This window comes from Urocitellus parryii, chromosome 14 (assembly GCF_045843805.1).
Source record: "Urocitellus parryii isolate mUroPar1 chromosome 14, mUroPar1.hap1, whole genome shotgun sequence".
Taxonomy (NCBI): Eukaryota; Metazoa; Chordata; class Mammalia; order Rodentia; family Sciuridae; genus Urocitellus; species Urocitellus parryii.
In genome coordinates this window covers 56,311,706-56,339,284 of record NC_135544.1, presented here as the reverse complement: position 1 = coordinate 56,339,284, position 27,579 = coordinate 56,311,706, and the positions used below count along the sequence as shown (strand labels likewise).

Below are 27,579 nucleotides of genomic sequence, written 5' to 3'. Positions count from 1 at the left end.
GTTAGGAAGCGTTTAGCACCAACATTCAGCTCTGCAAACACTAAGATGTAGTTAAAAATGTTGAATGATAACATTATTTTCTGACCTAGCCACATAATGTCCCCTTTCTCCTCAAAGCAGCATGCTGACTTCAGTTTTCAGCTTTGTCACAGGACCTGCCCAGTGTGGAGCCTCAACTGGGCCTTTTGCTCCACAAGCCCAGTCTGCATTTTAACGGGTCCAGACTTCCCCACTTGGCACACGTAGCAAGTCACCTCTGCTGGCGAAACACTGAGAATGCTTCCGGAAACTCAACTTCCACACAGACTACAACAGATAAAGAAAGGGTGCAGCTTACCTTTCGTGAATTTCATGTAATGGACCCGGTTTTTAGAGATTTTGGACTTTTCCTCAAGATTAAAAGATTTCTTTTCCTTATTGTCTGAGGAGTCTTTAAAAAAGAAGAAAAACATTACATTAAAATCTGTGTAATCCATCCTCATATAATCAATGGTCATGTTTAAATATTAGTAGGAGCCCCATAATTTATTTTTGAGCTCTAATCAAATGATTTGGATTATTTTTTTCAACTGTGCACTATGGATCAGGCAAGGTTACACTCCAGAAATGTACAAAGTTCTGGGGATAAGAAATCAACACATAAAGATCTATACATGAGTGTTCATATTAACCTTATAAACACTGGCTATAACCCAAAAGTTCTTCAACAGGTTAACAAACAACTGAGCCAACTCTGGCACATCCTCACAGGGGAATGTTACTCTACAACAGACAGGGCTGAGCTGTCAATGCACACATCAACCTAGATGAACCTCAGGGCACCTGCTCAGTGAGGAAGGTCGATCTAAAAAGGGTACCTACTGTATTACATAACATTCTCAAATTGCAAAACTATACAGATGCAGAATAGATGATTCTGCATCTTGATCATGGTGGGGCTGCCTGGGTCTACACTTGGGATAAAACTGCACATGCAAATGGATGAAGCCTGAAAATATGGAAAGAAATGAAAAGGGTCTATGGTCTAGATAACAGAAACACCAAGTGTCAATTCTCTGGTGGCAAAACACTAAAGCAATGTAAGATGCCATCTAGAGGAGGAAGAAAATCTGAAAGAATTTTTAGAAATGAAACTTTAAAGAATAAGAGGACAGAACAAAATGTCTGCTTAGTAAAAAGGCAAATGGTATGAATTTGTGGTGATCTTAAGGGAATAAAAATATTATTATTGCAGAAAAACATATTATGAGATTACTGTCATTTATAACTTTAATATATGTAGTATGTGACTGTGACCAGAAAAATCACTGGGATGAAGACACTGTATTTACTGAAGACAACATGGCAGGAAAATATAACATGTCAGTTTTCCAGGTCAGCTCCTTGGGACAGGTTTCTCTGAAAGGAATATTGTAAAGGATCTTGTCAGTCCAGGGATGGTCAATAGGAAGGCCTGGTCTGGACTGTACTGAGCTAGAGAGAGAGGGAAGCACCTCTGCTAACCGCAGGATCACTGCCATAAGGATACAGCCCCCTCTAGTGGTCTGGAAGTGGAACTTACCTACGGATTAATAACTCAGCAGCTTTCAGATTATATCAAATACTTTCAGGTTTCAGACTGAAAGGGAAAATAAACCCTATACAGATGAACCTGTGAAGGAGGCTGTGAGAGGACAAGGCACCACTCTTGAAATCTGTGAGACACTCACAGCCTTCCTGACAATAACAAGGGGCTCCAGTGGGTCCCTTGAAACAGTCCCCTATCTGCACTTCCTGGGACATGCCAGGAAGGGCCACTACAGTCATCATGCTGAGCCCCAACCATCAGTGCAGCATAAGGAACACCTAAGTCAGGGTTCCCAGAACTACTTCAATGGCATCCCTCTCTGAGAATGTAGTAATCTTGAAACCATCAGTAGAAAAACTCACTCACCAGCTATCACCATAAAAGTTCAAAAGCAAACTGCTGAAAAATCTGCTTTCTCTGCCCCCTCCCCATAAAACTGAACCTCACTGATCCTTTCTTTATGGGATCTTAGATGAGATAATTTCTTGGATTCCTTTGGCCTAAAAAGTTAGAGTATTCTCAAGTACTAAGTAAAAAAGTTACAATACTAAAGTTCAAATGTGACTCTTTCCCTGTTGAAGGATAGCATGTGGATGCCTCTGAGAAAAGAATCCCAGGCACAGAGGTCTTCACTTCTGTGGGTACGGTGATGGCAAGGACACTTCAAGTCTGACACCCAGGTCATAACACCAAACTTGTTTAGGAAAAGTGACTCTCATTTATACATAACTGGATATTCATTAAGGTAGAAGTTGATCCCTGGTATTTAAACTGCTGAGCCTGTTAACTCTGGGTAACTCTCATTATAGCCTTGTAACATCAACTACACAGGCTACATCTCACCTGAAGTCTACCAAAAAGAGATCCAGAAATTTTATCATGGGTCTCAAGGTAACCAGATAACACACAATAAAATGTAGATATACTTACCTGTATAGTCAAATAAAGCAAACCCTTTTGCAACTACTCAGCACTAGAAAGTATCCAGAAGCATCCAGCACCCATGTGCCTTCTCATTTTCTGCTGCTTTTTCCTGGTTCAGAGTTTCAACTTCTGCACTACTGACATCTGAGCACAGGAATTAATTGTCTGTCTATGGTAGGAAGGGACAGCTGTCTTATGCTCTGTAAGATGTTTAGCTACAGCTACAGCCTTTTTCTAGGAGATGCCAATAACATCTTGTTGGTTGGGACATTAAAAAATGTCTCTTTGAGAACACAGATACAACAAACATATCGAAATCTCTGGGACACTATGAAAGCAGTTCTAAAAGGAAAGTTCATTAAATGGAGTTCATTCCTTAAAAGAAGAAAAAGTCAACAAATAAATGACCTCACACTACATCTCAAAAAAAAAAAAAAGTCTCTAGACCCCACCAGATGTCCTGTGGGTGGCTATATTGCTCCCAGGTGAGAAGCACCATCTAAGGGTAATCACTATCCCATTTTTTTGTGTTAATCCTTGCTCCCACCCCTTTGCCATTTTTGTTTTAACCATCTTTTTTTAGAGGGGCTGCCAAAGGAGCGTGATATTCCCAAGTATCTGTAACTTCCAGCTAGGTCAAGCAGCAAGACACTGACCCTATTCCAGAAGGCAATGCCGCAGGAGCCCCTTCCCAGGGACATCATATTATGACCTCCACAGTGCAGTACTTATTCTGGTTTTTAAAATAATTTTCCACCACGTATGGCACCTTAATGTCAGAGTTTTGCCTGCTATTTGTGGTTATAGAAGTAGAATCACACTGGATAAACCTCTGTTCATCTTCTTTTGGTCAACATTAAGTGGATGAGTCTTCAACACCAGAGGGCAAAACTATAGCTTGTGGGCCAAACCCAGCCAGCCACCTGTTTCTGTAAGTAAAGTTTTGTGGGAAAGCCACTTTCATTTACATATTATCTACTGTGCCTTTCACATTCCAATATCCTTGTGGACTAATTTTGACAGAGCAATTTTTGTGGTCTGTAAAATTTCTCTGGCCCTGAAAATGTTTGCCAACCCCTATTCAACATGTTTGCATAAAACTCTAATAACTCTAATGTATTTCTTTGAATTTACAAAAGTGGCAATGCACTTATCCATTCTACTACTGGTGAGCATTTGAGCTATTACGAGTTTCAGGATCCTTCAAATAACGTCATCAGAATTCTTGTGCATGTTTCCTAGGACAAGTGCACAGGAATCTGCTAGGCAGGCGTGAAGAGGTCATGCATATCTTCAACTTTTATAAATAATTCCCAACTGATCCGAATGCTCACAGCCGCCTACACACCATGGGAATCCCCCTACTCCACATTTTCAGTGACTTGCCATTGTCTTACTAGTTCTAGTGGGTATGCAATGGCATCACACTGTGGCTTTATTGTGCATTTTCCCAATGGCTATCATGGCAGCATGCCCTGTGGTGTATTTACTGGCTATTGAAGATGCCTGATGCTGACTCAAGCTCGGCCAGGCAGGTAGTGCATGCCTGCAGACCCAGCTACCCGAAAGAATGAGGTGAGGGGACTGCTTGAGCCTAGGAATTTGGTGGAAGAAGTTACTTACCTGAGCAATCGAACCTCTAACGTGAATTACAAGGTAAAACAAATGACTAAGGGCAGAACCAACATAGAAAAGGCTTTTCTATTAAGCCTCTGTCGGCTGCTGTTTATGGTCTCATTTGGTATTTTCTGCTTGTATTTTAAAAACATCTTTTCTTTGTATTCAAGCGTCTCCTTAAGCTGACTTTACTATTTGAGATGTAAAATGAATGGATTAATCTTGCGGTTCTCACACTCTGAAGGGGGAAAAAGTGTTTGTGGATGGCTACAGGATCATTCAGGGAAAGCGCCAGAACAACATAAGCAGAACTTCACACAACTGACTTTGAGATGTATAATGCTTACATTAAAGAACTGACAAGAACCTTTCACACTGAGATTGACACCTCCTATAAATCTGGAGGTCAATGACCCTAAAGTTCCCTACCTGCTATTTCCTGCCCGTGGCAAGTGTTCAGTTCAGCCAGAAGCTGGTTAAAATCATCCTGATGAGCAATCCAGTTGTCCTGAAAATACCAAAAAGTTGTATGAGAGGCAAATAAGAAATAGTTTAGAAGCAAGGGAATCTGGCAATTAATACGAAATTTTAAATGTTTCATCAAAATATCATTTGACAAATTTCAATGGGTTCAAGAAATATATAAACTTGAAATGCTATTCATCTAGATCAATATTAAGAAATTTCTGGAAACTCAAGTCCTGATTTCCATGTGAATGATTTATCAAGTTGAATTATATCAAATACTTAATAGGCAACTTGTGTACTTAATACTAAAATAAAGCAAAATAAAATTACCATTTTTCCCCTAGTAGGGGAAATTACGTAGTTTAAAGGACAAGAGCAGTGAGGAAAACAGAAGTCCTCCTCTTGACCCAACAGAGCCTATAATATTTTGCCCAATTCTGATTACTTGTACATGCAGACTTTGATTTTATAAAACTCTGGGAAAAGAGAAAGGAAGGACTTCAAGTCCCCTGAATCAATGAGTACCCATTTGTAATAAGAGAATGAAGAGCTCCAAAAGAATATAAGCCACTGGGAAGCAGGGTTCCAATGTAGGATTTGCCTCCCATGCCTTCCTAAGCATTCCTTTCTAAGAATGCTTCAAGTTAAGGCATATTGACTGGGGTTACTGGGCAATGCTTCTCCTGAGAAAATAAGTAGACCATGTTATCTGTCTCTCAAGACTACATTCAGAATCAACCTTACAACCAGGCGCGTGGCGCACGCCTATAAGCCCAGCAGCTTAGGAGGCTGAGACAGGAGGGCTATGAGCCACAATGAGTCCTAAGCAACTCAGTGAGACCCTGTCCTAAATAAAATACAAAACAGGGCTGGGGATGTGCCTCAGTGCAGGAATGCCCGAGTTCAATCCCTGGTACTTCTCCCCCTACCAAAAAACAAAAACAAACAAAACACAACCTTACACAGACTCACTCCTAAGTGGCTGAAAATTTTAGCTGTTCCAATCTACTACTCAGAGCTACTGAAGTAATCAAAATAATTGTTTACCTAATTAAAGTCATTCTCCTAATTTTCTCCCAGATTCTGTTGGCCACAAGAATTTAGGAAGAAAGTTTCCTTAAGATATTTTCTAAAGGAAACAAAGACACTGAGGTGAAAGGCATGGCAGCTGCTGGTTTTCGTCACAGTGCCAACGTAGGAAAAATGTGAGTCCACTTAGCTGCTGAGCACCAGCAGTCAGAAGACTGAGAAAGAAAAAGAACATGACTTTCTAGCACAACTTCCTAAACTGAATGCCAACTTTTAACAATATAAACTAATATTAGAACACAAGGACAGACAGAAAATCCTCTCTCTCCTAAAAAGAAGATTTCTATAAAATGAAGACTTTCTACAAAGTTGATCAATACAACTCATTTGGATCTCTTAGCATAAGCAAGTAAATGACCCCACGAGGAGGAGGAAGCATGGTGGTGGAGGGCATGGCCCAGGATGGAAGGCCAGGCCAGCCAGGGGCCCTTCCCTTGCCCAAAACAGAGAGACTACACGCAAACAGCTGGAAGTGTTCAACCAACTGGACTGGATTAGAAGTTTCATGTTTAAAAAACTAAAGTCCATTATGCAAAGAGAACCCCAAAGGCACACCCCTGCTCACTTCATTATTGATGGTAGCTCCAAGTCCCAGGTGGTTATTTTTAACTTTAACTTTAATATGATCTGTGGCTCCTTGCTCCTGAGCCCCCAAACCCTGTGGAGATTAAACACAAGAGTTAGCACTTTTTTTTTATGTAGAGAGGTTGTCTCTTTCTTCCTGCACCAATTGTTCAATTAATGTGTCAACTCTAGGGTGAGACACTATCCTTGCCCTCAAAGACAACACAGCCCAGTGGACTCTCAGGAGACAATGTCTGCTACACCAAGGATTCCCTCATAATAATGAATATCAATTCTTTTACCTGAGCCCAAATATAAAACCCACACAGACACTGGGTAACACTCCCCTTGCTGCTGCTCAAAAGCAGAGGGCTGCTACAAACAGAAGACCACAGGAGGCATTGGGAGTCTATGGCTCTATCATATAGCATTGCAAAATGACACCAGGAAAGGAGTGGGAGGTATACTCCAGGTCCTGCATCAATACGCTCGTGAGATTCAGGTGAGGAGAGCAAATGCAAAAACCTTTAGGTAGGCATGGCCTGGCTCTAGAGGACCTGAACAACACCCAAGTCAAGTAAGCCAAGAGAATGCAATGACAGCAAGGGGCTAGACCTTGCAGGATCTTCCAAGTCACAGTAGAAATTTGATTTTTAAAAACCCTTGGAAACCACTGAAATATCGAACAAGGGAATAACATGCTCTAAGGTGTACATCTTAAAAGATCACTCCGGCTGCTGTAGGTCAAAATGGATCCCAAGAGGAAAAGGGAGGTGGGGAGGCATGGGAAGGGTGTTGAGGGGATCGGGATAGGCGATGACAGTGGCTGGACCAGGACGGTGGGCTGTAAACACAGATATTTCCAGACGACGTGGGAATTGAAGGTTTTAGGCTCAAGTGCAAGGGGAGATGGTACCATTTTCAAAAACCAAGACAACTTGGAAAGGAAAAGACAGAGTGAAGGGGTCAAGAGGTTTACAATAAAAATAACACCCTTGAGGTGCTCACTCAAGCAGAAAAGCCAGTACACAAATGAATTTGCGAACCTAGAGCAGAGGACAGCCCTGGATTAGAAACAGCACAGGCACTAGTTGTGGACTTTATGTAACTCAGAGTATGGCATGTCAATGACTGATATCACCCTAGAAGTACAGAAAAAGGGCCTGGAGCTGGTCCAGAGGAGCTCCAAAGTTCAAGTCTAGAGGAAGAAAAAGAGCAACAAATTTAGATGTGGCTGGTGAGGCAAAAAAAAAAAAAAAAAGGCGGGGAGGGGAGTTGTACTGTGGATACCAAAATACGAGTGTTTCAAGGAGGGAACAGCTGTGCCCAATGCTGCTACAGGGCTACATAATGAGAACAAAATGGAGCCCACTGGATTTGACAAGATTACCACAGATTTTGACAAGAACCAATAAGTGTGGAGATACACAGGAGCCCTACCGGAGTCAGGAATAAATGGAATGTGAGAAAACGTGTGTGTTCGAGCTACAGAGGGGAATTCAAAATGACTCAACAGTATGAAGCTGTGAAGGTTAAGTATGATTCCAATGTAACTAATTAAAAGGTGATGTCTAAAAAAGATGCTTATCAAAGCAGTTTAAATGAAAAAAAGAGCTAATCTATTTATGTTCTAATTTTATCAACATCTAGAAACACAATTTATCTCAAAAATCACTTATCTATCCAAAACATAAATTTCTCTCAGACTCCTAGTAGAAGGATGTTTTCTCTTCATTCATAATCTTTTGGCATGGCTCACGGTTTGGTTTGGTTTGCTTTTCTCCAAAATACCTTTCCTTTAGACCACCCCATCTTCTCTAGCATCCTCTGGCCAAACTTGGAATCATCATTACTCCACGCAGTGTTTCTTGGATCCACAGCCCACTTCTGCTTCCGCCGACCTATAAATTAAAAAGTCTCATCAACAACTTAAGGTTCAAACCAGAGATACAAGGATACACACACCTGCACACAGGACCTGCATGGGCTTCAGTGAATACAGAGTAGATCCAACACCCAGTGGAATGCCAACAACTGGCTCAACTGGCTCAAGTCCCCTCGTCTGTATTAACATACAAATTGACCTCTAAGAGTAAGCTGTTCCCTCTAAATGTGACACACTACAAACAACACTTGATGTGTCATCAGCCGGGCCTTCACATTTACCTGTGGGCAGCGACTAAAAACACCTGTCAAGGCCAGCATTATTACCACAGCAACAGAGGCCCTCGTCACAGCTCTCACTGCCACTCAGTATGTGCCAAATGCTATAATGTATTAGATCCTGTTTTCATGGTAATCCTGTGAAGGGGGATATTCTCATCTGTACCATTCAGATGATAAAATCTGAGACAGAGAGAAAGAAATTGCCTAATGTCCCCAAGCAAAAACCAAATCCCTTATAAAACGTTAACATCCTACTGACTTCAAAGCTTTTCTTAATCCACAATTTACCATTGATGTTAAGATCTTAGGGACTGACAGCTGTACCTTCACATACATGACCTTAAGATAGTTACCATACTCTTCCTTCTCATTCTGAACATCTGAAAGAAATTATGTTTCTCTTTTGGCACTGCATTGATATTCTACTGCATTATAGTTATTTATATCAGTCTTTTATGTTTCTTATTGCACCATAACCTTCTTAAGAGTGATATTCATTTTTGTCTTTCTTATTTTCTCATTGCAAGAAATAAAAATAGAAAAAAAAACCACTTTGCCCATATTGGGCACTCAATAAATATGTAAATAAATGCATGAATAAATAAAAAAGAAAGAAAAGGAGGAAGGAAAAGGAAAAAGGAAAAAGTAACATAACTGAATCAAGGGACCTGCTTTGAGTCTCATTAAAGTATTTTTTTAGAAGCAAATAAATAACCAACCACCAGAAATTGTTCACTGCCTGCATCAATCCAACACATTGACTCTCAACAGCCTCCTCTGACCTTAGCAGTTTAATAACATGATTTAAAACAACATCCAGTCAAAGGGGTACATCGTGCTGCACAAAAAAAATCAATTGAGACCTTTAACTACGGGCACCCTGGCAAAAGAAACCCATTAAAGCATGTAAGCAGAAAAAGTTTACTTACAAAGCAAAATATGTTGGACTCAAATTTATAGTGTTCTACAAGAAAAAGATGACTCAAAAAAATGTTCCATGTGGCTAAGTTACCACTTGACTTACCTAGGTAAATATTCAGCATAGCACTGTCTCTGCTAATGAACAGCATACCAGAGATAAGCCTTATTAACCAGTATCCGTTATGCATGCTGGTTAGTGGTGTGTTGGAGTCCATATTTCTACACTGTGCTTGCCAGGGGTCTTGACTGAGGCCTGGACGAGGAGTCAGTTCTGAGAAGATTAGCCCACTCTCTGTAGAGAAATGCCTCTAGTCCCCGTTGCCTGTTTATGATATGTTCCCTATTTCCCTGCAACATTTCCTCATTCTAGTGTTGTACAAGTTTTCAAGTTTGAGAAATCCTATCAAGAAGACTATCTCTGTGCACAGTATGTGCACAAGACCCTAGATTACATCCAGCACAACAAAAGATAGCAACGGTGGGGAGGGAGGACTGTCTCTGGCCAGATCTGACTGACTCACCCCATCTGCTCTGTGCTCAGATGTCAGCCTTGTTAAGACTGTGTGCAAAAAAGAGCTAAGAGCAGGGTGAATGCTACCCTCTGAAAGTCTTGCTAACAAGGTCAGCCTCTGGATGGAACCTAGATTTCAGGAGGGTTCCCAACAGTCAGAACTTGTACAAGCGGCTCACGTTGAACACCACTTTCCTTCTGAGAGACTTCCTTGTTTGAAGAATTAAGCTTGTGAAAGCTTGTGCCTAGCCTCTCTCTCAAGTGTCTTTTCCCTTTCCTTCTTGGTTTAGTATCCTTTAGCTCTAATAAACCTGAATCATGTGACTATGTGCTGAGTCATCTACCTGAATTCCAGTGAATACTAATCCGTAGGTGGGCTTGAGGACCCTGAGACAACCTAGAACAGCAGTATAAGGGACAGCACTAGGCCTCAGGTAGAGTTGACTGAATCTGCTAAATCATTATTTGGGATAATGTGTTCAATCATTCTCTAGCAGGGGCTCCTCCTATTTGGAGATCTAATTGTAAATGGCTCCACCACGATATGTTTCAGGTCACCCCAATAAACAACCCTCTCTACAAGAAATGCAATGGACTTCACTTTCAGTCACTCATGCCTGATAGCACACAGCTCTGCCAGCACGAAGCTTACTGTGAAGAGTGCACTGAGTCCCAACAGCCAGGATCAGAAGTTCTACCTTTTTCTATTTTTCAAAAAACACTTTAAGATATTCAAGAGCTCAAAATACACTGCCCATGTATTTTTATTAAAAAGTTATTCAAGGGGCTGAGGTTGTGGCTCAGAAGTAGAGCGCTTGCCTAGCATGTATGAGCCACTGGGTTCAATCCTCAGCACCACATAAAAATAAATAAATATAAAAGTATTTTGTCCATCTACAACTAAAAAAAAATTTTTAAAAAGTTATGACATATTCAAGATTGAGAAAATTGCATATAAAATTTTAATGCAATGAACATTAAAAGCCATTAACTATAGTATTATAATTATAAAATGTAATGACTACAGGTCAAAATTTGTCTTAGCCAGGCACAGTGACACATGCATGTAAACCCAGCAGCTTGGGAGGCTAAGATAGGAAGATTCTAAGTTCGAAGTTAGTCTCAGCAACTTAACAGGGTCCTATGTAATTTAACAAGACCCTGTCCCAAATTAAAATATAAAAAAAGGGCTGGGGATGTGGCTAGTGGTTAAGCACTCCTGGGTTCGAACTCAGGTACCATAAATAAATAAATAGATAGATAGATAGATAGATAGGTCTTGGAAAGGAAACATCATGAAAAAAGTAATATCTTGATTAAAAAAAGCAAAAAAAAAAGCCTGGTCCTAAAACTGCAAACTATATAAGACTGAGAAGTGAGACTAATAAAATATTTGTCTTAGGAACATGATGAAGACTAACAGAATAGTATCTGATAATTAAACACAGGCTGAAGATTTTTTTCTTTTTTGGCAGTACTGGGGAATGAGCACCAGGAATTGAACCCAGAGGGAGTTAACCACATCCCTAGCCCTTTTATTTATTATTATTATTACTACCATTATTATTTTGAGACAGTTGCTTAGGGTCTCACTAAGACTGGCTTTGATTCACAATCCTCCTGCCTCTGCCTCCTGAGCCACTGGGATTACAGGCATGTGCCACTGCACCCAGCTGAAGAATGTTTTTGAGAAATAAAAAGAAAACCATTAGTAAATTTAAAAAGCAGAATAAATGAAATGTTGAAAAAAGCCTAAATATAGACCATTCAGCAAGAATAAAGGAAACATCATTTTATTGAAGTAAAAATATTCACTACCTTATGTTAAGTAGGGGTAAAAAGTAGTATACAAAACTGAACCTATAGGATGATCCCATTTTTATAAACTATTGGAAAAAAATCATTAGGTAGTCAAATTATGGGATTGGGACTTTTCTATGCTTCTACTTTCCAATTTCTAAAATGAAAACTCTAATCCTAAGTATCTGACCACAGGGAATGACATAAATATTAACTCAGCAAATTGTGAAAAAAGATAACAAATGTTATATATATTATCATGACAAACATTTGAAAATTTGTAATCCTGGGAGAGAACTGAAAACATTCTCTCGAAATCATGCAGTTTGAATTACTGATACCTCCAGATAGCACTTTACACCTATATACCATATAACACTCCAAACTGTTGTCAGATAACCATCTCATGAGTTTTTAAGCCAACATAGTGAGAAGAAATTTTTAAGACTCAGAACCTAATCAAGGAAATAGGCATAAACAAATAGCAGAACCAGGGCCAGTGTTCCGGAGTGCATGCTGAATTAAGCATTCATCAAAGACTGAGAACCAGAAAAGATCTTAGCAGTCTAGGTTCCAATTTCCAGGTCATCTTTACAGGCTCATAAGAAAGAAATTTCTTTCTATGAATTTCTATTTAAAAATAATGGAAAATTCCTGCTCTTACTGGCAAAAATGTAAAGATGTAGAGATCACCGCATCAAATCAGAAGATTTGTAAAACAGGAACGGTGTAAAATAGGGATGTCAAATAGGGATTGTGAGATCCCTGTAAAACAGGGATGGTGCCTGACCCATTTCCTTTGGTGCTCCTAATCCTTCAATGGTCTCTTAGATAATAGGAAGTTGAGAGCATTTATTGTGCAAAATCCCTGCAAAGCTGCTGTCGGTCTGTAAATAAGCTGCTTCTTTCTGCTCATTGCTCAGCCAGCACACAACTTCCAAGTTAAGGGCCGGCTGTTCATGACTGTGGCACGACTGCCATCTGGTGGCAAGCAACCTTAGCTACATGTCCCATCCAGAAGTCGGTTTCTCCAGGAAAGAGGAATTAGTGGACTTCACAGAAGGTAAATGTCTAAAGCAGGGTAGGGCGCTGGGGCCAAGACTCCAGAAAAGAGTAACTCCAACTAACAAGCTCTTGGACACACACCTCGCACCCCTTAGCCTCGCACCCCCACCCCAAGGCTGACTGCCCGTGTTTGACGTTCTAACCCTTTGCTTTTCTTTTTCTGGGTCCAGTTCATCTTCGACAGTTGGATTTCACAGCCTGAAGAGACCCTGGGGCCCACTTCCTCTCTTTAACCTGGGGAAACTGAGGGCCTGGGAAGTGAAGGAACCAGCCGGAGTCCCGGGACGTCCTGCCTCCCTCTCCAACGCACTGCGTGAGTCCAGGTCAGAGGGTGAGGACCCGCCTCTCTCTAGCCGTCCGGCCGCTAACTTTCGGCACAGCCAGGGCTGAACCATCTCTGCGGCCGACCGGGCGAGCTGAGCCCTGCTTCCCGGCCCGGACCCCGACCTCGGTCGCCCCCGCCCCACTGAGCGCCGGCCGGCACCTTCCCCCTGGCGCCGGGCTCGGGCCTCCACGTCTGACACTCACGCTCCGCCAGCATCGACATGTTGGGTGCAGCGCGAGGGCCTCCGGACTTGGACGACTGCTGAACCAGGCCGCCGCGAGTCCCCTGGCTGGAAGCGCGGGACCAGCACGCCAGCAGATGGCAGCGGCGGGGCGCGTGCTGGTGACGTCAACAGCGCGCGACTCTCCCCGACCCAGGGCGGCGGGGCGGGGGCGGGGCCACCAGTACGGGGCGGGGCCATCGCGGAAGGGTGGGGCCCCAGGGCGGCGGGGCGGGGCGAGAGGCGCGGCCGCCCGCGGGCTGGAGCGCGCGGAGTCGTGGACCCGCTGTCTCCCCGCGCGCGGCGCGGTCTCGGGAGAGGGAGCTCTGCGAACACCGCCCTTAGGGTCGTGGTCTGTGAACGCTGAGCACCAGGAGTTGAGGGAAGACGCGGCCCCGCAGAGCCCGCCCCTCCACGTCCCACCGGGGCTCCCCGGGGGAGGTAGCCGGGAAGACGAGGCGGGGCCGGGTGGGAGCGAGCGGGCGTCTCCACCGTCTGCCCGTGGCTCCCAAGTTGAGCAGATTACTACCTCGGGAAAACGTTCGTGTCCCGTAAAGTGACACCTCAACAGGGCCAAGGTTTTAGTCTCTTTTCTCCACTACAACACACGCCCTGGAGCTTCGCCTTTGTCCCATCCGCGTCTGCATCCATACCAGCGCCGAGCAGAACAATTCGAATATTGGCAGGGGCTTCGTGGATGGTCACAAAAGTGGATTCGTGTCTGTGTCCAGGAGTAAGCGATTAGAACTTCGGGCGGACAGTCAGGAAGTGGTTTTGGACAGGTGACTCTTCTGGGGACTTCAGGACAGTGTGGAAGGAAGCCTTCCCCAGGTGCCAGGAGACCCTGTGTGAAGCTTGTCTAAATGAAACTCAGCTTTTAACTAGGATTCTAGACACTCAAAGTGAACTTCTCTAGCTTCACAAATGTTAGAAGAAATGCCAAAGAATATTTACAGCTTCACTGAGTACCCAGGAAGTGAGGGAGAAGACAGGGTGCATGGATTTTCACAACCAAGTGAGGAGACAGCTATCTTGTGAGGTGGAGGACAAGGTGCAAGTCGGCATTGAGACTTAGGAAGACAGGATCACGAAAGCCTTAGGATAATTAAGAGATTGTTTTAATTATAGGAAAGTACTTCTCCCCTCTGTGCTGCTATTCGTCATCTGTAAAATATGAAAAATAATGCCCACCATGTGCACTTGCTGCAGTCATGAAGTGCTGCGTCTCAAGTGCTAGCAATGGCATCTCCCACCTAGTAAGCACCCGACAGGTATAATATTAAGTAAAATGGAAATTAGGGTGATTATTTCAACAAATATTTATTGTTTCAGACATATGCTAGGAGCTAGAGTTACAAAGACAGACAGAAACAAACATTCCTGGCCACTATCCTCATTGAGTTTGCTTTTGAGCAGGGAAGGTGGACGTGAATCAAATAACTACATACATGGGAGTAGAACTGTAACTTTAATAAATGATCCAAAGGAGAGTCACAGGCTAGAAAAGAATATAAGATAAAGACAAAAATTAGGACTCATATGAATCAGAGCCATGGCCCGTGTTGATGGGTGCATACAGAAAGAGAGCATGTTACAGAAGCTCAGAGTGGGAAGGCACTCCCCAGCCAAGACCAGTGTGAAGAGAAAGCTCTGTGTGCATCCTGGTCCAGGGATGCCTTCTGGCTTCCTAGCAGCAATTCTTGCCTGAGGTTCCTCCTCTGTTCCTGTCAAAATTTTATGACATTAAGCTGTAAGCCATCACTAAAGGGCCCTGAAAATCCTCAAAGCTCAACCATCATGACTCATGCCCAGAGATCCATATTAACATTATGATGTCAACAGAGAAATCCAGTTTCCTTATTGTCTTAAAGCTTTTGTTTATTGTCCTAACTTAGCCTCCCTTAACCTTTCATGGGATAGTGGCAATTTAGTTTCTTATATCCTAAGGTATATTCAGGGGCAGCTGGTGGGAGAGGGGAAGATGGTGGGGATGGGGACAGAGATGCTGCAAAGGAAAAGAGCAGAAGCAGGTGAAGGGCAATGAGGACAGTAGAAATGGGTGGTAACTGATTGAGTTACACACTTTAAGTTTCAAGGCCTGTGCTGCTGGCAGAACCCCTGACCTGAGTGAGAAGGCATCATGTCAGGCAGGGCCTCCACCAGGCAGGGAGGAGTGGACACTGGAGTCGCCTGAGGAAGTTCCCGGGCCTCACTGTGGACTCCCCTGAGCCCCTCTGTTAGCCTTCTCTCCTGAGTCTGCTGCTTGCTGGGTAAGCAGTCCACAGCCGTGGAGCTCTGCTGCTGTGGTCTCCCCACAGTGGATTTCCTTAGTGTGGTAATTGACACATGAGCTACCAAGCTAAGTGTTCAGATCTTGCTGTGACACCTATGGTTGTGTCGCCTCTGGTCTGCTGTTCCAGGGCATTGCTGTGAGGATTCCCAGAGACAACTCATCCATGCCTTTAGAGCACTCTAATGGTACATATGGCCACTGCTTGGGGGCCTAATCCCCTCCACTCCTATTATCCACGTCGCACATCCATCTTCCTCTGCTACCTACCAGCTCTCGATCCTAGGAACATTACTAAATTTCCTCTATCTTGTTTTCATCCACATGATAAATGGTACCTGCCTCAAAGTTATATACATGCTATAGATTGAATGTTTGTGACTTTTCCCAAATTTGTCAGTTAAAAACCAACCCCCAATATGAGGGTATTTGGAGGTAATTAGGTCATAGGGTAGTGCCTCCATGAGGAATTAGTGCCCTTATAAAAGAAACCTCAGAGAGCTCCCCCTGCTACTGCCATGTGAGGATGCAGCAAGAAGCTGGCTATGTGAACCAGGAAGTGGGCCCTCGCCAGACACAGAATCAGCCAGCACCTTGATCTTAGATTTCCCCACCTCCAGCACTGTAATACATTTCTGATGTTTATAAGACTGTTCATCCAGTCTATAGCATTTTGTTATAGCAACACTGACCAAGATAAGAATCACACATTGCTGGCTGAATGAAGAGATATGTATGTTTAGGACAGTACTTGTCATGGATAAAGGCTCAGAGGATGGCTTTCCTGTATCTGAGTACACACAGTTCTGTGTTGTTTACCTGTTCACCAGGGCCACTCTCTTGATCTGTCCACTGTTGATTTCAGTAGAATAATAGATGAGAGAAAGTCTCGAGGGTTATATTTAGATGTAGATAGAACTCTTCAGAATCATAACACTGTTAAGTCACTAGCTGCGGGATTTTGTTGATTGCCAGGGTGGTAAGGAGGAGTCTGTGATTTTGGAGCACAATTACAGAGCACTAGGGACTACTTTACGAAAATCCCAATAAGTAACATAGGATATTTATGATTTATAGGGTTAGTTTATTTATAGCCCCTTTAAAAAAACTTTATCACGAGAAATATTGTTAAGTAAATAAAACTTGGAAAATTGTAGGTACCCATTTTTTTAAAGGAGGCATGTATAATAATCTTCACATACATACAAACAGAGTTAGTATATGCATACCAGTTTGTATGGAAAAGATACCATGTGGAGATACCATTCTAGACTGTTAATACTGGTCTTTTCAGCAGAGTAAAGAATTTTTACAACATGCATTTCTATATTGTCAGAACTTTTAATTAATAACAATACCTGCCTCTTTACTATGTCAGAATAATTTAAATATATTTATTTTACCTATTAATATGTGAAAATGTGTGCTCCCTTGGAAAGTGTGATCTGTCTCTGGGATGGACAGATGTCAGTGTCTTGCCTGGAAAGTTAACTCCCTCTTACTCACGAAATCTGAGGCATGCTGGAAAGCGGTCCCAGACTCCAGTGACAGCAGCTTGTCAACATTTTCAAAATATGTAGATGCAGACCCATGGGAAATGACATCCAGCTGACAAAAAAAACATACAGTTTTGCTCCCAAGGGCAGGACCGCCTTAACTCTCTGTATGGCCTGCAGATGTCGCGTTGCTGGCTCATGGAAGGTGTTCCCAGTCGCGTGCCCTCACCTGCCTCACCAGCCTTTGTCTGCCCAGCACCTTCAGTGCGTGGTCTGCCTTTCCTGTGTCCTCCCTGCTTTCCCTTTCTGTGGTTTCTTCTCTAGGCATGGCCAAGTTCTTACCGGCTCTCCTCAGGGCCCTGTCAGGGTCATGATTTCAGCCACCCTGGCCTCCATATGCCTCCCAGGAGGGCTTCTGCCTCTGGACCTCAGCTTGCTCCACCCTTTGTGGTTGTGGGCCTGCCTCAGCACTGCCCAGGCCCTTGCTACCTCAGGGCTGCTCTTCCTAGCATCCTGTTCCAAGGCTGGCATCTCCACCCTTAACTGAACCCAACAGGGTTCTGTGTAGACCCCACTGTAGCCAGAGAGTCCCTTTTGGCTTCTAGGAGGGGGCATGCTGGGAGGGTGAAGCCAGGGGTCTGATGGAGTTGACTCGCAGCAGTAGGGACCCAGTACAGGTCTGGGCCCGATAGCCCTGGGAACCAGGCTGTTCCACTGTGCCACTCACCAGGCAAAGAGGTGGACTGGCCTCTATGAGATGTCACTTCCCGGCCTATAAGACAGAGAGGCTGGTGGCTCCTGGCCCAGAGAACTGTGTGCTTGACTGTGAGCTGTAAATGTCAAAGAAGAGGGAGCAGGCGCAGCAGTGTGCCTGGGAGCCACCACCAGAGCACTTTGGCTATAATCCAAATCTCTTCCATCATCCCTTTTCCCTGGCCAGCATCCTTGTCTGTATCCCAAAGCCCAGAGGAGTGCTGAGCCTCAGCACAGGAGGCCCTGGGCAAGCATGTCCTCAGCTGTGCCTGTCCAGAGCTGAAACAAGTGCAGGCAGTGAGGGGAACAAAGGGGCTTCCAGGTGGCCTCACAAGTCCTCCCTGGATGCTCGTTAGAGAACAAAGATCACAGGAGCCTCAGTGTGAACTTCGGCTCACGTCATGTGAAAATGTTGTGATGTTAAAATCTCAACTCCTGGTCTCAGCAGAACTCCTGACCAATTCCCAGGTAAGAGGACTACACCACCTGCCTTTCACTCTTAGTGCTGGCTGAAGGTCCAGACCCCCCTGTGCAGCCTGAACTTGACTGAGCCAGGGGACGCCACTTGGTGCTGCTCCCAGGGAGAAAGACTTGCTGCCGTGTTGGCACCGAGCTGCTGGGTCAAGGTGCCTGTTCATATCGCAAAGAAGAAGTAAAGCCGTCGCACCTCAAAAACAAAATGATTCAGGAAGAGAGAGAAGGCAGCACTGAGGAAGGAAAGGCTCAGCTTCTGCTTTTCTTGACGTCAGAAGAGGGTGTCCGAACAGGCCTTCTCTGGGGTGCTTGATTAGATGACTGGGCTAGGGGCTTCCTGAGAGTGGTGTGTGTGTGTGTGTGTGTGTGTGTGTGTGTGTGTGTGTGTGTGTGTGAGAGAGAGAGAGAGAGAGAGAGAGAGAGAGAATAAGTCAAACATGACAGCGGTTCATCCAGGAATCCGTCACAGTCCTCCCTCCCCAACTCCAACTGTTGGGGACAAGGAAGTCCAAGCTGCACTTTATGTGTCACAGAAGAGACAAGAAGCCTGCCATCTGCCAAATGCTCATGTCCCCTTCTAAATTTATGCACTGACATCCTAAACCCAGGTTGATGTTATTAGGAGTTGGGGCCTTGGGAGAGGAGGGGAGGAGGCATGAGAGTGGAGCCCTTGTGAAAGCAGCTTGCTTTCTCCCTCTGCTCCACCATGGGACGGCACAGCAGCATCTCTGTCCCTGAACCAGGAAGCCCTCACCAGAACCCACATCTGGCAGCAATTTGATCTTGGACTCCAAGCCCCCAGAACTGTGAGAAATAAATTCCTGTTTATAACACAGTCAAAGGTATTTTGTGGAGGCATCCAGACTGGCCAAGACCAGTGACACTTGGCTCAGGGCAAGAATCAGAAATTCTAGGCCCTTACTCCCTAAGAGCCAAGGTTCAGAGGAGGGCCTTCTAGAACTGCCTTTGATGGAGACATTTAGTGAATGGGCTTACTCACTGCAGGAAGGATTTTTCGTTTAGGGTGATCAGTAGTAGTCTCCTGCATCTTCTGTAAAGGACTGAGCTGTTGCACCCATCAGCTTAATAAGAGTTTTCGAAAAAGAGTTTGGGGAAAAAGTAGACCCAAGAGGGCTTTCTGTTTCTTTCCTGGGGATATGTCCCCAAAATTTCCCCTTCATAGGATTGAAGAGCCATTTATTTTATATAACTGGCAATTGATTCATTCCTAAAGAACTGGATCAGGACTGAAAATGAGCAAGTAATCAGTCTCCTAACAGGGTCATCTGTTCCTGAAAGAAGAGACTGGAGATGGATAGGGGACTCAGGACGTGAAGGCAGGTGCACTGTGTGTTCCTCCTGGTGCAGACAAACTTGCCCCAGAAGGGATGTGGGAAGCAGGGCAGGTGCAAAAAGTTATAATTTAAAAATTCTGTGGGGGAAGCATATGGGGAGAATGGACATTGAGAGAGATGGGTCAAATGTACCACTTCTTCTTCCAGAGTCCTGGACACCTCCATCGAATAAAAGTTCTCTGCTGCCAAAGGAGTCCCATATTGAGGTATCCTTTCACAGAAGAGCATGTGCTTATGCCAGTGTGAATTCCTTCCGAGTAGTTTCCCCTTTCTCCTGGACGGCACCGTTGGAGAATGAGACATGTTCAAGCGTACAGAGAACAGTTCAGAACCACATCCGTGACTGGTGAGTTCCCCTGTTTATCATGCGCACTTTGAAAACGGTCAGACTGAAGGACCTCCTTCGCCCTCCCAGCTGCCCACCCTGCCCCCACCTTCCACCCACCGCTGACAGACGTCCAAGTGAGTATGACTGTGTTCAGTTTTGCATTTCTCCTAACACGGCAAGAGGAAACAAGCTTAAGGAACATAAAGACCTTTCTTGCTGGATGTCCCTGGAGCTTGGTCTGAAGGCAGCTCGCTCCAGGGATTCATTTGCAGGATTTTCTGTCATTAGGCACTGCTGGGAAAGCTGCTACATCCAGAAAACACGGCCCAGAGGTTTTCTGCTCCCACCCTCAGACCCCCGTTTTTAGTGCTGAGTCTTTCTCTCTAGCTTCTTCACATCTTGGCTTCCCCTCCCGGAGCTCTCTCTCCCCTCTGAGTGCCTGCCTGCGTTGCGTCTTGTGAATAAGCAGTTCCCTGGCTGGCATGGTATGTCCTTCCTGGGTGGGGACCCTGTGTGCATGCACTGTAGCAAGAAGGTGATGCCTAGAGACCCACCCACTTACCTCCTCACTCCCCTTTACCATCTCCTCCTCTCCCAGGGCCAGCTGTGACCAACTTCCAGGTGCAAGAAGCCTTGGGCCCAGCCAGAGGTCACCTGATGCCAGTTAGCACCCAGTTCTCCACCCTCGGTGTATTTGCCCCTCCCCCCACTGTGCACAAAGGAAAAGGCACACACACACATGTTATTAAAATGAACTGTTTATATTATCTCAGTTGAGTCAATACATTATAATGTATTAAAATGGAAAGGTACAAAATTGAAATAAATACTTTCTGATTCATGTATAAATCTTTTTTTTTTTGTCAAGATGACTTTTATCGTCAGCACATGTCACAAGAAAACATTTAAAATGACACCGAAACAATCATTGAAATCATGGTGCATGGAGGAAAAAGGTAAAGAAAACAACCGTTGGCTTGTTTTGGCATGAGACCTTGATACAATTTGGGTTCCCCAAAACCATGTGAAGGGTGGTAAAATAGAAATGCTCGAAACTGACCTAAAAAAATAAACAGGCTTTACAAAAACCCTCTTTTTCTTAACCCAGCCGCTTCTCTACATGGTCTGCACTTACAATAGATACATTCATTATTGTCCAAGGGAAGATAGCAACTGCCTTTCGCTTAAAGAGCTTGGTGGAGAGGCTGAAGGATATGCTGCAGCTGAAGGTGAGTAGAATGTTCCAGAGAACAAAAAAGTCTAGATGGTCTTCAGGAACAGCACTGAGCATGATGGGGGTGGAGGGTCTCTGGGCGAGAGGTGAGGTGGAGGAGAGGGCGGAGTCCAGATCTGAAGCAGTGGAGACGGAAGGATGGAGTCTGGTTGTCCATGGTCACAATGGGCCCGAGGGTCTCACCACCTGAGCAGCCCTGGGGTTTTCCTCAGCCTGGGAACACTGCTCTGTCAACAAGAGGCAAACTGTGGGCTTTGGAGACAGGGCTTGGACCCTTTTCTTGCACAGCCCTGGGGAGACGGCCAGGCTCCCACTGGATGCTGCCAGAGGGGCTTCTCTCCTGGTTCTGACTGCTTTTTAGGTGGTCATTAAGGCAGTAAGGACATTAGCAAACTAGAAGTTAAGGGCAGCTAGGTTCAGCCAGATGGAAGGTAAACAACAGGGGAGAAGGGGTTCCTTTGTCCTCGGCTCCCCTCCCCAAGCACAGGAGGCCTCAGCTCCTGAAGCGCTGAGTTTACAGTACACAGTAGCAGAGGGCTTGCCCTTTGGAAGGCTCCATGGAAAGAAGGCTCAACCCTGACTTGGGGCAACTTAATCCGAGTTTCCTCTCTCCAGAATCTCTTCCCTGCAGTCACCCTCAGCTGGCTGGACTGGAAGATGGAAGCACCAGGAGTCATGCAGAAATTAGGTCAAGACCTTTGCTAGAGATCATGGGGCCCATCCCTGTGGCCTTCAACTCCTTTGTCCAGAGAGCCAGGCTGGATGCTTGCCTGGCCCATGCTCAGCTGGAGAAGAGGACAAGCCTTTCAGGATTCAGGAATGCCTCCCCCCAGCAGATGAAAGGACAGCTAGGGACCAGGGGAAGCAAGTCCTGGGCGGTCTCTAGGAAGGGAAAGGAGCGCCTTTGGTCTGAATCACTCACAGGGAAATGGGCAAAAGACAGCACAGGACCGACAGAAGAACTAGGCCCTTCCTCGTGCTCTGCAGTGAAGATGATGGACAGTTACTTTGGAATGCTGTGGGAAGGGGAGATCCGAGAGCTGTCTGTTGTTCTGAGCTAACTTTTGGCAAGAGGCTGGATGATTTAACTGCAGCTGAAGAACTGGCTCTTGGGCCATTGCTGCCAAAGTGTACAATGACCTTCTCCTACATGTGACTTTGTAGACTTTGGTAAGCCAGATGGAAACCCCCTCCATCCTCCAGCATGAGACAGCAGGCTAGAAAGGATCTCTCCATGAGACACCCAGGGCTGTGGATGCAGCAGCATGGAGACATTTCACTCTAACTACTCAGGACCACCTTAGCGGGACATTCACAGGGACGAGGTGTGTGCAAGGAAAAATGTCAGTCGAGATGGCCAGCCTGTCTGGGGACCAGCTCCCTGCCTGGCCTTTCTCTGGTGGAAGTAATCTAATTTTGGTCCTAAGAAAAATGGGCAACATTTTAACCAGGATTCTAAGAGCTATAATAATAAATCAGTAATAAAAATCAAGCTATGGGGATGTGACAAAACCAGATTGGCCATGAGTTAGTGGTCACTGTTAGAGTCAATTGATGGATCCATAGGACTTCCTTGTATAATTCTACTCTACTATGTGTTTAAATATATGTTCTAAGTTATCCACAATACTAAACAAGCCCTCTTAGAGAGTATCAAGCTTAATCCTAGATAGGGTCCAGAGTCACCCAGGGAATCACTGTAGAGATGGTATTAGGAACCAGTTGTCTTTCTGCAGGGATCAGGATCTTGTGGTTGGACTTACATTCTTAAATCAGTGTCATGACTTCTTCAGCTCTGCTCTTACCATACTGAAAAGCAGGCAGTGATCTTTACCCCTCCTCCAGTGAGTCTCAGCAACACTTAACAATGGCAAATATGCTTGATTGCTTGGCTGGGTTTACAGACACCGTCTGGGGAGCCAGCAGAGCTCAGGAGCCAGTGGCCTTGGGTTTGTATATTTGTGTAGGCAGCGAGGTTTTGTGTTCATCTGTCCTGCCTGTTTGTACATAAGTTGAAGAATATAAGGGACACAGGACAGCCTTGCATCCAAGAGCGCTCATTCTGCTTAGGGGGAGTGGCAATCAAACTTCCTGACAGGTTCCCTGAGACTCCTGACCAATGTCAGCTCATTCCAACAGTGCCCTCTGAATTTTAGCATGGAAGAGCCAACAGGAAAGGAACCCCGTCCCTTTCAGTCAACCTTGACTCTAAAGAAAGTAGGAAGTGCTGTCAAACCTCATGAAAATCTCAGCGTGTTTTGAAAGATGTCCACCAGCACCAGGCAGAAACGTGATCAGTACTCAGTCACGTAAGTCACCAGGAGTGAATGCTCAAAAGAAGGTTCTTGTGAAGTGTTTGAGCTCTGGGCTCTTAACCTTGTAGAGGGAGAAAGGCAATGACATCCAAGCACTCATCTCCACTGGTGGCCCTCAGGTGGACCGTTTGCTGCAGAGCCAGTAAGTCCAAGGACCTCAGAGGACTGGCTTAACCCCAGCTTGAAGAGGGAATGACCCATTTGCTGGGAGGTGCACTGTTCTGCCAGAAGCCCTGTGTCTGAGAAACACAGATCCTGGAAATGTCTACCTGGCTGCTTCTAATCCCAACTGTACATGTTGGTTCCTAGCACTGGGGGGAGGGGAGGGGCAATCTATCAGAGTTCAGGATGGGAAAATATAGAACTGCAAACTCTGACAGTACACAGGGGGAAAGCAAGCACATGGATTCTGCCTCAGCTAGAGAAAAGATCAGATGCAGGGGCAGGGACTCGAGTACATGGACTGGAGACAATGCCTACCAACTAGGCGCCACCTAGCTGAAGAAGCAACTGTGCATCCCTGGTCATCATGTGTCTTTGGACAGGTCTCTGCCCTGAGCAGGTTCTGATATTCAGAGGAGGACAGGGGCTCCTCTGAGCACACAGCACATAGCAGCTCCATCCCTTGGTCCTTAACATTGCCTTTACTTAAAGCACTCTGAAGATGGAAGAAAATGTAGCTGCCTGTCTCCAGACACTGCCCTCCCTAATCTTACACACGATGAAACTGAGGCACAAAGAAACCACTGATTTTTATGCAGTCTTTGTATGGATCTGGTGACACTCCTGGCAGAAAAGTCTGGGATCCCGCTTCCTGAATCCTTGAACATCTTCTATTGCCTTTCTCCTGAATTCACATTTAAAGTCTGTCTGCCTGCCTATAACACATTAAGTGTACTAATACGTATAAAATATAAATAATCTGTAGATTCCTGCTTACCTTCCTGTCTTTTTCTTCTCCTTTATGTAACTAGGATGGCGGGGGGGGGGGGGGACCACCACCAACAACAAAAGGTTGTTCCGTGACAAGGGAAAAGCCCCAGTACTGCTCAGGGACTAGACCTCGGGAAGGAGAGGTGACAGCCCTGTCCGTGGGGCGGAGGTGCTTCAGATCTGGACTGTACAGCAATCAGATGAGACAGTTCAACAGAAATCAGCAATGGAGACGCCTGTGCCAGATGGAGCGAACGTACACAACCTGGTTTTAAGGAACAGTAAATACAATAGAGATAGAGAGATACACGCTATGTTGAATCTTGAGTACTGAAACAGTCATAAATAGAGTTATGCTAAATCAAAGAAGACAGACGTTATTGGGAAGAGTCTGGTCAACAACCAATCACCATTAGAATCAAAAAGTAAACCGGCCTTTTCACTGAGTACCTCCACAACATTTCTCAATGCACTAAGTACATTTTAACCATGCAAAAATACACAAACATCTTAACTAGGTTGTTTTTTTTTGTTGTTAAAAAAAATCAAACACCAACATTATGCATTTTTTTTGTTAATTATATTGGTTAAAGTAACAGCCACTGGCTGCCAAATATCAGATACATCATATACATATTTTTATACAGAATCTGGACAACACAACATTACACATCAAAGAGAGAAAGAGAGAAAAAGAGAAAGCGATTATTTGTTCCTTTGTGGGTTTGTTGTTATTCTTGTTGTTGTTCAGTAAAAAAATAAAGTAAAATATGAGGAGCGATGCTAAGAAGGAAAACACTTCAACAGTTAGGAGTACATAGGGAGAACTGCTAATCAGAAATACAGGAGGAAAAGAGTTCATATTTCGGTCTGTTTCTAGAATTTTCTTCACTAAGAAACCAAGGAGCACAACAGGTGTATTGGTTTGGAAAAGCAGAAAGAGCAATAACATCATGCTGTCAGTTTCCCAGCACGTTTCCGCAAAAAAGAAAAAATCATAATCACAAATTAATTTCACAAGTTTGTTTTCACAAATGTCCTCCCTTACCTAGGAAGCTGGACAATGCAGGGGCGGGGGGCAGCTCAGTTGAGAGAGTCCTTGGCAAAGGTTTGGCCAAAACCGTTGGCCTTAAATTAGTTGGAGATGTGATCTGTCACGCAATGGAATTCGAGGTCACCTTGCTCCCTCTAGGCAAGAGTTCCCATTGCCAGCCAGCGACCTGGCCGGGAAACACCCCCATGACAAGATCTGCTAGCAGGGCCCAGTCCTGCCCCTTAAACTTCTGGTGTCAACACAATCTTAAGAGTTCAACCTGGAAAGAAAACAAGACCTTGAACACAAGCTATGGAAGCACTACCGTGGTCACGGTCAGATACAAAAACGTGAAAATTCAGATGTAATCAAAAATACAAAATCAGTTTCAATAAGATTTGCTTTTTTTTTTTAAACCATTACAGTGCAAGGTTTTTCAAATTACAGTAAAAGTTATGTGTCTGCTTACAGTAACTAGAGTAAGTCGCTGATTTTGTTCTCCTAGAATCAGAGGTCCCTGATAAGCGAGAGTGCACCAGTCGGAAATCAACCCCACACCATAATGGACAGCTTAACAGAGAAGTTCACCAGGCCTCTGCCCCTGCAAACACTAACAAAAGAAGGGAGTTGTTTGCCCAAGTCACCAGCGTGAGGCTCTCCCGCATTAAAAAAAAAAAAAAAGAAAGAAAGAAAATAAATAGATGGTATTAAAATTCCAACAAGAAAATAACTAGAAAACCGGGCTGATGGTCTGAGGATCCAAAGGGAGTTCCCGCCTCACTGAGCTTGCCTCACTGCGTTTTGTTTTTTAAGAATGCTTTAGCACGAGCCTCCAGGGCAAGGCTGCTTGGCCCTGCAGCTCCCCTTGCCAGGCTGTTGGGGGAGAGAGTGGCATCACAGCAGATGGAAGAAAAACATAATGGGGTCAGGCCCACTGCACCGTCAGGAACCGCCCCCCAAAAAGGAAAACACAACAAAATCAGAGCTGGGATGAGGAGCCCCTGGCTGGCCAGTGGATGGTCCTTGCCAAGGCCGTCTTGCCTCTCAGAGTCTCGTGTTCTGAAAAGAAGAAAGGGGAAGACAAGTAGAGCCCCAAAGGGCATCTGAGAATGGGCCTTGGGGAGAGGCTGAAAGAGAACAAGTGGCTACAGGAAATGAAAACAGGCGACTGTCTCTGTGTTCATGGGTGGGACAAAAGGAGAATCCAGGTGCTGCTGAAGAGCTACTTCTAGGGATTTGTAGTGCTAGTCTGGGATGGGCTAGTGGGTGGGGACGCGCTGCAGAGCCTCAGGGACCAAGAGGAGGGGACAGACACTCGGTACCTTGGGCACAGACAGCAGGCCAAAGGCCCCAGAAACCAGCTGGTGTGCTTGGCCTCCTCATGCAACCCCTCTCTGGCCTCCTCCTGGACCCACACCCAAGAAAAACCACTCTTGACCCATCTGACCAGCCTCTTTCTAGCCCCCCTAAGTCTCTTCTAACAGTGTCCGGTGAGCTCTTCCCAGGTTTGCTGCATTTTAAAAGCAGCAAGAGGCTGTTAATTAGGGTGGGGGACTGGCCAGTCCTATGTGGGAGGGGGCTGCACCCTCGGGCATGTCCCCGGGGAAGTGGTGGCTGGTGGTTTGACTTGCTCCCTACCAGTGACCTGGGTACTGTGTGTGCAGGTGAGCAAACGCTTTACTCAAGCCTACAACCCGAGAAAGGAAAGAAATGCAACCTCCTCTACCACAGGAGGAATTGACCTTTAAAAAACAACGTGGAGTGGCGTTGTGAGCTCAGGAAGCACTCAATAATTTTTTAAGACCTAGTCATGGGAGGAAATTTGAGCTTCCTCTAAAAGCTTTGCTACATTCCTCAAGAAGGAAAGAAAGCTCCCTGAGACCCTGCAGCCTCAGTGCCCACCAGTGTCCCCACTGCTCTGAGTCCCAGACCCCCAGGTGGAGGTGGACAGCCATACTTCCTACATCATGTGCACTGTAGTTTGTCCCAGGAGTTACAGGATCAGGCAGAACCTGCAAGCTGTCCTGGCTGTCTGAGCAGTTCTCACGAACTCTGCTCTGACCAGAAGAGGTCTTACCTTCCTAGGCGCCTGCATCCCCTTCCTTGCTAAGCTTGCCCAGCGTTCAGCATG

General features: G+C 45.0%; 1 protein-coding gene across 3 annotated transcripts in view; it reads right to left on the bottom strand.

The window, feature by feature from the left end:
- Pinx1 (PIN2 (TERF1) interacting telomerase inhibitor 1) overlaps positions 1-13,350 on the bottom strand; it is a 66,244-nt gene extending 52,894 nt beyond the window's left edge. For 2 of the 3 annotated variants that reach the window (XM_026398877.2, XM_026398878.2), the window contains exons 1-5: positions 13,221-13,350; positions 8,021-8,130; positions 6,231-6,323; positions 4,538-4,616; positions 338-430 (exon numbers count right to left, since the gene is read on the bottom strand). In XM_026398877.2, the coding sequence (XP_026254662.2) occupies positions 338-430; positions 4,538-4,616; positions 6,231-6,323; positions 8,021-8,130; positions 13,221-13,239 (394 nt within the window). In that variant the 5' untranslated portion in view covers positions 13,240-13,350. The remainder of the gene's footprint in view (positions 1-337; positions 431-4,537; positions 4,617-6,230; positions 6,324-8,020; positions 8,131-13,220) is intronic. The other variant, XM_026398879.2, reaches the window with a different exon arrangement.
- Positions 13,351-27,579: the final 14,229 nt, after the last annotated feature.